The 12,321-nt window shown below is 49.3% G+C and overlaps 1 protein-coding gene across 1 annotated transcript in view; it reads right to left on the reverse strand.

Moving 5' to 3' along the window:
* Positions 1–12,321, reverse strand: part of syne1b (spectrin repeat containing, nuclear envelope 1b) — a 392,896-nt gene that overhangs the window by 26,073 nt on the left and 354,502 nt on the right. The window contains 4 exon segments of the mRNA XM_052012795.1: positions 2,745–2,871; positions 5,308–5,453; positions 5,885–5,950; positions 10,981–11,314. Of these exon segments, the coding sequence (XP_051868755.1) occupies positions 2,745–2,871; positions 5,308–5,453; positions 5,885–5,950; positions 10,981–11,314 (673 nt within the window).

Consider the following 12,321-nt stretch of genomic DNA (forward strand, 5'->3'; position numbering starts at 1 on the left):
ATGACAAAGGAGATTTTACAGCAACCTGTTGTAGTTCCTTTCTGTTAGCCAATATCAACAAGGCAACAATACAAGGTTGAGTAATGAGACACATCAGATGGATTACAGATCTGACTAGGAGTTATGAATGCAAGTGTGAAACTTGCTTCCTGTCCGAAATTTCAGACCTGCGGTATTTTAACACCTGGGACTTGTCCACATGCTGCTGATTAATTGCCCAGCTAGAGGGCAGCTGAGGCAGGTAGCTCATGGATGGGGTATCTGGGGCTCACTGGCATTGAATGGAACAAACCAGTTGGTCTAGAACTTGCCTGGGCTTCAGTCCAAAAGAAAAATCCACTTAAACTAAATAGAAAGGGAGTTAAAAACTGGGCAATTGAGTCCTGATGCAGGGTTTCGACCCGAAACATTGACAATTCCTTTCCCTTCACAGATGCTGCTCAACCTGCTGAGCTCCTCCAGCACATTGTTGCTAAAAAATGGGCATGTTCTAAACTGGATGGTGCCTGTGTTCCTTACCTCAAGGACCTGCATTACTCACCACACTGGGTGGCTCCAACCCCAACTGTGCACTGAGCTACTGATACAGCCACCTCATGCCCTCAAACCCCAGCTGCTCCACAAGGGACATACTTTCATCATTGTCCAGGAGCATTTCTCTTGTTCACTCGCAGCAGTACAAAATAGATGTCCAGTGACAAACAAGAAGCTGGAGGAACTCAGCAGGTCAGGCAGCATCTGTGGAGGGAGGTGGGCAGTTGACATTTCGCATCGAGACCCTTCATCTCGGCTGGCATCTCCCCTGTCATGGTCTCTCTGGATCTGCTATTTTTTAAAAAATAAGATCACCCCTGATCTTCTTAACTCCAAAGAATTTCAATCTTCTTAGCCGCTCTCAACAGGACAACCCTTGCATCCCAGGAATTAGCTTGGTGAACCTCTTTTGGACCGTCTCCAGATGAAGGGTTTCAACCCGAAAGTTCGACTGCCCATTTCCCTCCACAGATGCTGCCTGGCCCGCTGAGTTCCTCCAGCTTCTTGTTGCTCCAGATTCCACATTTGTAGTCTCGTGTCTCTATACAAAATGTCCAAATGAGCCCAAGATAAGCACACTAACCTTTGCAATCCAGAGGTGAACTCTCCAGCAATTCTCTCAAGAATGAAATGGGGGGTGGGGGGGGGGGGTGGGGGGGTGGGAAAAACACCTTTAAGGCCTCTTTTCATTCCAAGTGAGAAAGATGTCACTACTCAATTCAGCTCTGCCACACAACCTCAGATGAAGGCCATCTCATCTGACAGAATTTGCCTGTCATCCAGACTGAAGATGTGTGAAGTACAGAGGATCTAGGTGTTCATGTGCATGAAACACTAAGGGTTTAGCAGGCAAGTGCAGCCAATGGTTGGGAAGATAAATGTCTCATTGGCCTTTATTGCAAGAGGATTGGAGATTAGAAACAGGGAAGTATTGTTACAATTGTGGTATTGTTTACAATTGTAATACAAATATTACAGTAATAATATTGGTGAGGCCACACCTGAAGTACTGTGCACCGTTGTGTTCCCCTTATTTAAGGAAGGATAGTCTGACACTGGAGGTGGTCCAAAAGAGATTCACCGGGCTAATTCCTGAGGCTGTTGTCCTATCACGAGGGGCTGAGAAGTATTCTTTGGCTTTTTAAGGTGAAAGGGAGGTGACTTTGTTAAAAAACAGAAGATCCAGAGAGACCATGACAGAGTAGATGTCAAGATCTTTCCACAAGTGGGAGAATCTTGTACAAGGGGACATAGCTAGAAGATCTGGGGTGTGGTCATTCGAAACTGAGGTGCATAGGAATTTCTTGCAGAGGGAGGCGAATCTCTGAAATTCTCTACCATCAACATCCCCCCCCACCCCCCAAGGGTTGTGGAGGCTGGATCACTGGTGGTATCTAAAAGGTAGATAAATTTGTGAACAATCAGGGAATTCAGGACGAAAGGGAAGAGAAGAGGCCTGGGGCAGTTCAGCCATGATACTGAATGGTGAGGCAGGCTCAAAGGGCTGAGTGGCCTACTCCTGCTCCTATTTTCTTGTGTTCCAGATAGTCCAGAAACGTTGAAGTGCTAGGACACTGAGCAGGTGTAAACAACATTCACACAGAGCCACACACAGGTCTTCCTCTAGCAAACTGCCATTAGGTAGGGGCAGTGAAGTACAAATGCCTCCAGATACTATCCACAGTCTTCAGGATCAACTCAAGTGCATGGGTTAAAGGTAACATGTTTGCAAACTTTCCACCAGATAGGCTTCAATATCCTGGCCCCTCGATGCGATAATAATGGGGCTACTGATTATTCACACCAATCACTCTGTATCAGTTAGCTGTGAGGCAGCAACTGGGCACTCCCAGCTGCAGCCAAGCCCCTTTAGCAGTATCTTGGACCACCTCCCCCTCCAATATTTACTACTCAGCCCTTTAATGACCATCTCAGCATCGCTGGCTGCAACAGGGCACAGGTTTAGGAACTGCAAGGCAATGAAAGACCAAGGTCCAGCTTGCCTTCTACTGTCCTGTGATACAAGGATAATGCAATTGTTGTCTAAACAATCAATCTCTGTTGTCAACTCAGAAGCAAATTGAGGAAAATCCCCAGAGGCGTAACTCCAAATTCATCTGCTTCAGTCAAATACATTAAACTTACTAAATGCTAGGTTTTAAACTACATCTACGCTGCCTGGTTGGACAGACATTGATTTGACAACTCACCAGAAGTCTGCGTCTCCGTACTTGTCAGGTTAATGAAGCCAGACAGCTTGTCTTCCTCCTCTTTGAGTTTATGTCCTACCCTTTTCACCGTCTCAATGCTACCACGGCATTCCGACAAAAGTTTCATCTGAGGAACAGAAGAGTAGGAAGGTTGAGCACATGTGGGACGTACACGAGTAGCAAAGGACAAACCAACACAACACAGCAACCCCCACTGGTGCAGGTGGTGGGGAACCCACTTGTATGGGGAATCAGTGAACATGGCAGACAAAGCAAGGGAGCAGAATTTTATAGGGCATAGATTTAACCCAATGCACTATTTTACTGAATACAACAGTTCCCAGTTTTTGAAGGAAAGGATTTCCAGGAAGATTAGGTATATAGTCTCTGTGGTTTAAAAGACTGGAAGCATCTAGTGAAGTATGAAAGAATCTGAAAAAGACAGCTGGTAGGATGATTTCTCTGACTGGGGTTGGGGAGGTGAGCGGTAGGAGGGTGGGCAAAGTAGGACGGCATTATCTCAAGGGACTGAAGTGAGGATGTATTCTTTTGCTGGGGGCTTTGAACCTTTGAAATTCTCTAGCCCAGACCAGGAGTTCAAGGATCAGGCATGATCTCACTGAATGACAGAGCACTATAGGAATGTCGTGATTGCACTGGAGAGACTACAGAGAAGCTACACCAGATGTTGCCTGGGAACGAGACCAGACAGGCTGTTGTCCTTGGCGTGGAGGAAGCTGAGTGGACACCCAATTGAGGTATACAAAATTATGAGGGGCATGATCGGGGATATCTAAGAAATATTTCCTCATAGCACAAGTGTATAAAACCAGAGGGTATAGGTTTAAGGTAAGGGGTAGGAAGGTATAGAAGAGGTCTGAGGAAGAATTTTTTCATCCAGAGGGTGGTGGGGATCTGTAACTCACTGCTCGAGGGGGAGCTGGTGGCAGAGACTCCAACAACATTTAAACATCTGGACAAACACTTGAACTGTGGAGGCAGATAAAGGTACAGGCCAAGTTTGGGAAAATGGGATTAGCATGGATGGGTAGTAAATGGTCAGCATGGACATGGTGGAGAGACACATTCAAAATGTCGACTCCTTCCACCCCTGGGTTATTAATGGAATAGGAGTAGACTGGTCAAACCCTTGAGCCTATTTCACCATTCAAGCAGATCACTCATCCAAGCCATAAGAACAGAAACAATCTGAAGCCATTAGAAGAAATGGATGGAACTCACTCCTCAAAGTCCAGGATTCTGGTGAAATAAAAATTAAATTGCAAATCTAGTTTTAAGAAAGAAAATGGCAATGAAAATGTGACATCAACAAAAGCAACCTCAAGGCTGTTGGATTGTTGAAAGAAGTCAGATCAGTGGTGTAGTTTCAGGCAACAAAAGCCATGGTCCTTACCAAGTCTGATCCCTACATGATTCCGGATTGATTGGTACATGACTCTGGTCCCATCAGGCCTTATCTAGTTTGGTCGCATATGCTTCCAGTGCCCACAATGTCTTAAAAATGGATTAAATGAAGTGATGCTGGATTAAGTGCTGAGGTGAACTCACCAGCATCCTCAGGCAACAATACCAGTGGAGTTTGTACGTCCAGCAAAGTTCCCAATACCAATAAACTAAAGGCAGATGTCCACATCACTAGTGGCATTTAAGTAACCTGGAGAGTTACTTCTCAACACCTCCAGGAGGAGGTCATGGTGCCCTGGGGCAGATGCACTCTGTTACCTCACTGAATTCCAGGTCCCACTGGTCATACTCCAGAGAGGTGGGCAAGGGCTCTGCTCCCAACAGACCAATGGGAATCCCCAACGCAACAAGGCAGAGTTTCCAGTAGATCCCCACTGAAGTCACATTGGCCTAACAGCAGTTGTATCAGGGACATTCAATACAAGGATCTTTAAACAATACTTCAGTGAGTTTGGGCATTGCACTCATGAAGGATGGATTCTAGGATGACGCTGGAGCTAAAATGGTTCAGTTAAGGTAACAAGTTGCATCAGCTTGGCTTGTAGTCACTTGTAAACATACTGTATGGGTGACCTAACAGAGCTGTTTCAATTTGATGGGACTAGTGGAGTAAAATACTTCTTTCAGATGGGGAGTTTGGAACAACAAGCTCTGATCTTAAAAGTAGATTAGAGCTATGTATTTCAGGTAACATTTTTTCCCCGCATAAAAGTTAGTGGAATCTGTGTTCTCTCCTGGAGAGAGCTGCTGAGGTTAGAGGTCAAATGAACATTGCCAAAGCAGGAATGATGTTGATGGTTGCAACATCAATAACTATTTGAACTAGGAGACAGGTCAGGCATGATCTAACTGAAGGGCAGAACAAGGTCAAGGGGCTGAATGGTGCACTCCTGTTGCACTGTAGGAGAGAAACACGTACCCCAGTTTCAAATCCTCATTGAACTACATAAATGAATGAATTAGACATACAAAGGGCTCACTTGGTCATCCTATGTACCGAGGGTTGGACCTAGGCTCACTACATCTGAGTTTCCAACCATTCTCCCAATGCCCAAGACGTTCCCCACCCCAGACTCACATAGCCCCAGTAGCTGGAGTCCAGCTCGGGACCCGTGGGCGTTTTGCTGCGGATGACATTCTCCGTCTGCTGCAGGTGGTATCGGCTGGTGTCCAGGGCTTTATCCAGTTGGCGAATCTGTGTTTCCAAGTGTCCGTGCTCCCCTGCTGGAGACAGGAGAACATCCAGTGAATGGGAGGAATGGGCCTCCGTTAATCAGCAGCTGCTAACTAACCACAACACCATGCAAATCCAATCAAGGCTAAGGGCACTGAAACTTAGCACACTACCTAGTGCAGAACCAGATGGTGAGGTAAATACACTTTCACCGTCAAAACCTACCTGTACAAGGCAGACCACGAACCCCAGAAGGGTAAGCATGCACTGGCCACTAGACTAGTCCAAGGAGGTTCAAAAATGTTAGCTGCAAGTTAATGAGTTTACGGTTGGATTTGCATTCCACAAAACAAGTGAGGGATACAAATTGGAGGTCAGGTAGGAATGATGCTAGGTCAGTATTAAAATGGATGACAAGGGTTGGGTTTGGTAGGGTTTGATGTGGGAGAGCCAGAACATGCTCGGATCGTTGAATGCCTACCAGTGGATCTCAAAGTACTTTCAGTCAGTTTTAGATAGGCTTCTGGGCTTTCAGGAATCACTACATCTGTGAAAATAAGAACACAGTTGGCATCAGGCAATGGCCCTTCTCCTCTTTGCACCATCTTCTACGGTTGTCAGAAGGATCCATCGCCACACAAACATCTGCTGGTGGACAAAAAAAAATCTAACCTTCACTCTTCTTAAGATAAAACACAAATCATGCGAGAGTCTCAGTGCAGGATATTTACCCAGTCAGAGAATTGGCCATTCAAGGTGCAGTGATACTGTTTATCCGAAGATTCTTCCCTTAAATTTGGATTGTTAAAAAGTCCAACACCCAGGTGGGTTCCTGATATGTAACACTATAACATTCTTGGGTGCCTAGTACTCAGAATCTGAATGAAAGAACTGTTCAGCTGGAGTTGCCAACTCTCTGCATTTCCCAGGATTTTCTATTCTTAAGACTGATCCACCCCACCAACAGTACTGTGAACAATTTGCAAGAAAAATTTCTCTGTTATTAACAAAAGAGTTTTTCCATTTCCCCTTTAAATTCTTTATCAGTTATATTTCCATTGAAGGTGGGATGGGAAGGGAGGGGAGGGCAGGGAAAACAGGAGAATACACTTCAGAATGCACTTCTGAACATACAGATGGCAGTGTTGGCCAGGCCGCAGTGTGAAGTGGTGATGGGGAAGGCTGAGGTCACGTGATAGAACCTCTTGGAAAACGTTCAACCAGAGTTGGCAACCCTACTCTCATCCTGAACCAGGCAAACGCTGGAAGAAATTCATCAATGGTGTTGGTTGCACTCTCTAGTCCTGCATTCCCACAACTAAGGGTTCTGCCTAGTTAGCAAGTTGTGGGCATGCTATGTTAGTGCCGGAAGCATGGCGACACTTGCAGGCTGCCCCCAGAACACACTACGCAAAAGATGCACTTCACTGTGTGTTTCGATGTACATGTGACTAATAAAGGTATCTAGTGTGCTATAAAACTTAATTGACACTGTCCCTTCATCAAGGAGTAGGCTCTTGCCTAACAAAGAACCATCAGTCTCAACTTTGAGATCCTGAACTGGCTCCAGTCACAACAGCTTTCGTGGAGGAATACAATACAAATTTCCAAAACCCACTGGGTGAACAAATGCTTCCAGACCTCACCCTCTCCGATTTGACTCTAATAGTAATAGTTTCTCTATCTACTCCATCAAGTCCATTTAATCATCTTAAATAACCTTCATAATCTTCTATACTCAATAGAATACAAGCTAGGCCTATGAACATTATTTACTCTGTTCACTGTGATCTCAGGACACACTCTGATGAAGGGTCTTCAGCCTGAAACGTTACTTCTTGTTTCTCTTTCCACAGGCACTGCCTGACCCACTGCGTTTTTCCAGCATTTTCTGTTCTTATTTCAGACATCCTGTATCACCTCATTCCTGAGAATCTGTGCTACGCTCTGCCCATGGCTCACATCCACTTCTCCAGTTACAGTGCCCAGAAACCGTCCCCCACACCCACCCCAAGGTAAGTGAGGCTGGGGACACCAAAGGATTACATGGAAGGTTGGAGAGGCTTTAATATTTGAGGCAAGTAAGTTAGAAAGTATACAAAAGAGTAAAGATAAATAAATATATACTCGGCAGGCCAGCTGTCCCATTTACAGGGCTGCTAGTAGTCTCTGGGAACTCCCTGGAGAGTCACAACTCCAGTACGTGAGACATCAGGTGCTTAACAGGGTATGAACACGAGGCTTCCATTCAAAAAGGTTGGGAGACCACTGATTTACGCAGCCCTACAGATGTAATTTATTAAAGTGTCACACAATTTCCACCCCTTTGTATTCTGAAACTCGAAGAAAAATCTCAACAGCCTCTTAAATTATTTTTCCTACCAGTCTGCTAGCTTCTTTTCACGTTCCAGATGAACACATCCCTCATGTCATCTTCCCTAGGTTTACAGGGCCCCATCTAGCTTTCTTTTCCTTCTAAGTAATAAAGCTGCCGGTTTGGGTTTGGGAAAGGGAGGTTGGCAAAAACCACCCTGTGCATTCCCACTTTATCCACGGTCGTCAGCCATCACTCTTCCTGCCTTGGTGAATATTTCAATATTTAATAAACTCTAGGCTCCTATTTTCTGAATACAACACATCCATCAGCCTATTGATTATGGGATTTTACGAACCTGATTAGGATCAAGGCCCGCTATCCATGGAGCATCCGGAGTGAGCATGCAGTACCTACAGAGAGGAGCACTGCTGGAACGGTTCCTATTTTGCAATGAACACAAGACCAATGGTCTGTGTCATAAGAAAAAAAATCCAATGATACAATTTGAAAAAGGACAGGGGAGATCTCCCTGATGACCCAGCCAAAATTTACCCCTCAAAGTCACTTGAACCCAGTAACAGCAGGACCATTCAACTGCTGAATACAAATTGGCTACCAAGTTCCATGTATTACAACTACAAGTCAACAACAAGTAACCAACCATTAAAGCATTAGGAGACACTGCTAAAGACATGAGAGTGGCATTGAAAAGGCAAGTTGTTTCTCTGTAATCGCCTTCTTGCAGCACTATTTTAACAGAAGACATAGAACAGCAACATCTGTGAGAATGAAAGTCAAGCTAGGATCTGGAATAGAGGAAGCAGTAGAGACAGATTCAATTGTGCTTTTCAGAAGGGAGCGGGACAGGTGCTGGAAAGCTGGATTGCTCCTGCCGAGAGCTGCCATGGCCTTTATGAGCTGAATGGCCGCCTCCTGTACTAATCTTCCTGTGATTCTGTGGAGGGATTTTGGCAAGGGATTAGTAACCCAGACAGGTATTCAAAGATAATGGTGACAAATCTGGTAATTTGTAGATTGTAATAATTACAATTGGGTGACAGATGCCCTTTGGGAAAGGAAACCTGCCTTCACCCAAACACAAGTTACTCCCGCCCCACAGCAGTGCAGCTGATCCAACTTCTCTGAATCAGCCTCAGTCCGATTAGGGATGGGCATTAATGGCAAATCTGCTCAATTCCAGAGGGGAAATCTGGAAAAACACGGCAGAGGTGCAAGTTGACCAAATTGCACGGAAGAATCTGTTGACTTTGAAGTGCCTTGGAATGCTCCAATGAAGTAAAAATCCCTTTTCCTTGCTATCATTTTAGAAAAGACAAAAAGGTGACACGAGGAACATTAGACAAAGCTCTTGATCCTCTTGATCACTGGGGCAGCTGTGGAGAGACAACCACTGAGCTAAAACAAAAACAGCTGGAGTGAATTGATGAAAAGAAAGGTTTTCATTTGAAATTTTAATTAGCAAAATATTTTGACGGCATTCTTTTTTGTACAGGGGAGATACCACTTTCTCCTACACACTGACTCTACTGACTCATCCTGACCCCAGCTGCATATCTGCGGCCCTCCTTGGGCACCTGCGCCCTGCTGCAACCTTCACTGCCTGACTGTAATCTCACAGCCCGAACTCCCTTAGCCCATCCACCTCCCCAGACCCTCAACCTTACTCCTTGTTCACAGACCTACCTCCACAGGCTTCCATGTGCACCCCTCCATCCACTCAAAGGCTCCCTCACCCCAAGGTTCCCCTTGTCCCTCCTCCTCCTCCTCGGCCCCATGGCTCCCCGCCTCCTATGCCCCACGGCTCCCCTCAGCCCCCCCCACTCCCCACAGTTCCCCTCCTCCGCCCCACAGCTCCCCCCCTCCTCCTCCGCCCAATGGTTCCCACCTCCCCCCTCAGCCCCACAGTTCCCCTCGCCCCTCCTCCTCAGCCCCACAGTTCCCCTGGCCCCCTCCTCCTCCTCCTCCTCCTCCACCCCACAGTTCCCCTTGCTCCCTCCTCCTCCTCCACCTCACAGACCCCCTCGCCCCCACCTTCTCTGCCCCACAGACCCCCTCGCCCCCACCTCCCCCTCCGCCCCACAGACCCCTCGCCCCCACCTCCCCCTCCGCCCCACAGACCCCTCGCCCCCACCTCCCCCTCCGCCCCACAGACCCCCTCGCCCCCACCTCCCCCTCCGCCCCACAGACCCCCTCCCCCCCCCTCCCCCTCCGCCCCACAGACCCCCTCGCCCCCACCTCCCCCTCCGCCCCACAGACCCCCTCGCCCCCACCTCCCCCTCCGCCCCACAGACCCCCTCGCCCCCACCTCCCCCTCCGCCCCACAGACCCCTCGCCCCCACCTCCCCCTCCGCCCCACAGACCCCCTCGCCCCCACCTCCCCTCCGCCCCACAGACCCCCTCGCCCCCACCTCCCCCTCCGCCCCACAGACCCCCTCGCCCCCACCTCCCCCTCCGCCCCACAGACCCCCTCGCCCCCACCTCCCCCTCCGCCCCACAGACCCCCTCGCCCCCACCTCCCCCTCCGCCCCACAGACCCCCTCGCCCCCACCTCCCCCTCCGCCCCACAGACCCCCTCGCCCCCACCTCCCCTCCGCCCCCCACCCCCCCTCCGCCCCACAGACCCCCTCGCCCCCACCTCCCCCTCCGCCCCACAGACCCCCTCGCCCCCACCTCCCCCTCCGCCCCACAGACCCCCTCGCCCCCACCCCCCCTCCGCCCCACAGACCCCCTCGCCCCCACCTCCCCCCCGCCCCACAGACCCCCTCGCCCCCACTCCCCCTCCGCCCCACAGACCCCCTCGCCCCCACCTCCCCCTCCGCCCCACAGACCCCCTCGCCCCCACCTCCCCCTCCGCCCCACAGACCCCCTCGCCCCCACCTCCCCCTCCGCCCCACAGACCCCCTCGCCCCCACCTCCCCCCTCCGCCCCACAGACCCCCTCGCCCCCACCACCTCCTCCGCCCCACAGACCCCCTCGCCCCCACCACCTCCTCCGCCCCACAGACCCCCTCGCCCCCACCTCCTCCTCCGCCCCACAGACCCCCTCGCCCCCACCTCCTCCGCCCCACAGACCCCCTCGCCCCCCTCCTCCTCCACCCCACAGACCCCCTCGCCCCCACCTCCTCCTCCACCCCACAGACCCCCTCGCCCGCACCTTCTCTGCCCCACAGACCCCCTCGCCCCCACCTTCTCCGCCCCACAGACCCCCTCGCCCCTTTCACTTTCACTCGACAAGCTCACCTGCGAGTTCAGCCGCACCTTTGAGGTAGAAATCACTATCCTGGTCTTCCAAGTCCTCCTCCCTTCCCTCCAGTGCCCGTGACACAGCGCTCTCCAGGTTCCGACTCAGGTCGTAATCGTGGTCCCACTCCAAGGGGATGGAGTCAACACTGGCTGGGGTATCGCAGCCTGACCGCGTGTCCTTGGGCTGCTGCACACTTGTGCCCTGGCTCAGAGAGAGTGGAGTGGTTGTTGTACTCTCTGCAGTTCTGTCAAACCAGTGAATGCTTGAGAACTCGCCCGCATCGTCCAGCTCCACCTCTCGATCTGATGCGTCGTGCTCGTCATCTGTCAGCTGCACAGAAAGAGGGCGAGGAGAGAGAAGGAAGGGGAATGGTTACCACCTCCACTACTCAAACTGTCCTGTGCAAGGAAAACGAAAGGACCCCACACCAGCTGCATGCACTGCAGTAACAAATTCTGTATCTCCAAGGTCATTTTATACAGAACTAAGTAGAAAGAGGGCAGAGAAACAGATCATTCTCTCTTCTCCCCTCTTCCATTGGGCAGAAAATACAAAAGCTCGAAAACATGCACCACCAGGGTCAAGGACAGCTTCTATCCTGCTGTTACAAGACTCTTGAACAGACCTCTTGTACGAATAAGATGAACCGTTGATCTCTCAATCTACCTCGTCATGGCCTTTGCAATTTATTTCTCTGCGCGCACTGCACTTTCTGTGTAACCGTAATACTATATTCTGCTATTGGTTTTCTTCTTGTTTGGAATGATCCAAACTTGTGTTTGGAAAGATCCATCTGGATGGCTTGCAACAAAATTTTCACTGTATCTTGATACACGTGACAATAATAAACCAATTACTATTTAGCTCAACTAGTACATGCTCCACACGAACCCCTCTCACCATATCCTATCCCTTTCTCTCTCATACACTCAGAACTCCCTCTTAAAGGCACCTATGCTTCTACACCCTAAAGCTAACAAGTGGCATCTTGTTGTCACCCTCCGCAGGAGTGTACAAAATGGGTCACTTTTGGGGGGGTTTGAACATCTGGTACAAAGCTTTGCCAGATAGGTATAGAGGTCAGATTCACAGCCTGTCTGATGTGGTACTCATGCAAGTTGTGAATCAAGCTGATCCCAAGTATATGAAGTTTTGAGCAGGACCCACAAAAATGTACCTTATTGATGGCAAATATTTACAGGGTGTTTATGTCACGCTTGCAGTTCTGATGTTGCAATTAACCCAACCGAAGGAATATTCTAACAAAGGAGATCTAGTCTGTTATTGCTCCTACTAATCAGTCACACTTGCTCAAGGTGAGTGATAAGGTGTGCACG

Source organism: Pristis pectinata, chromosome 3 (genome assembly GCF_009764475.1).
Source record: "Pristis pectinata isolate sPriPec2 chromosome 3, sPriPec2.1.pri, whole genome shotgun sequence".
Taxonomy (NCBI): Eukaryota; Metazoa; Chordata; class Chondrichthyes; order Rhinopristiformes; family Pristidae; genus Pristis; species Pristis pectinata.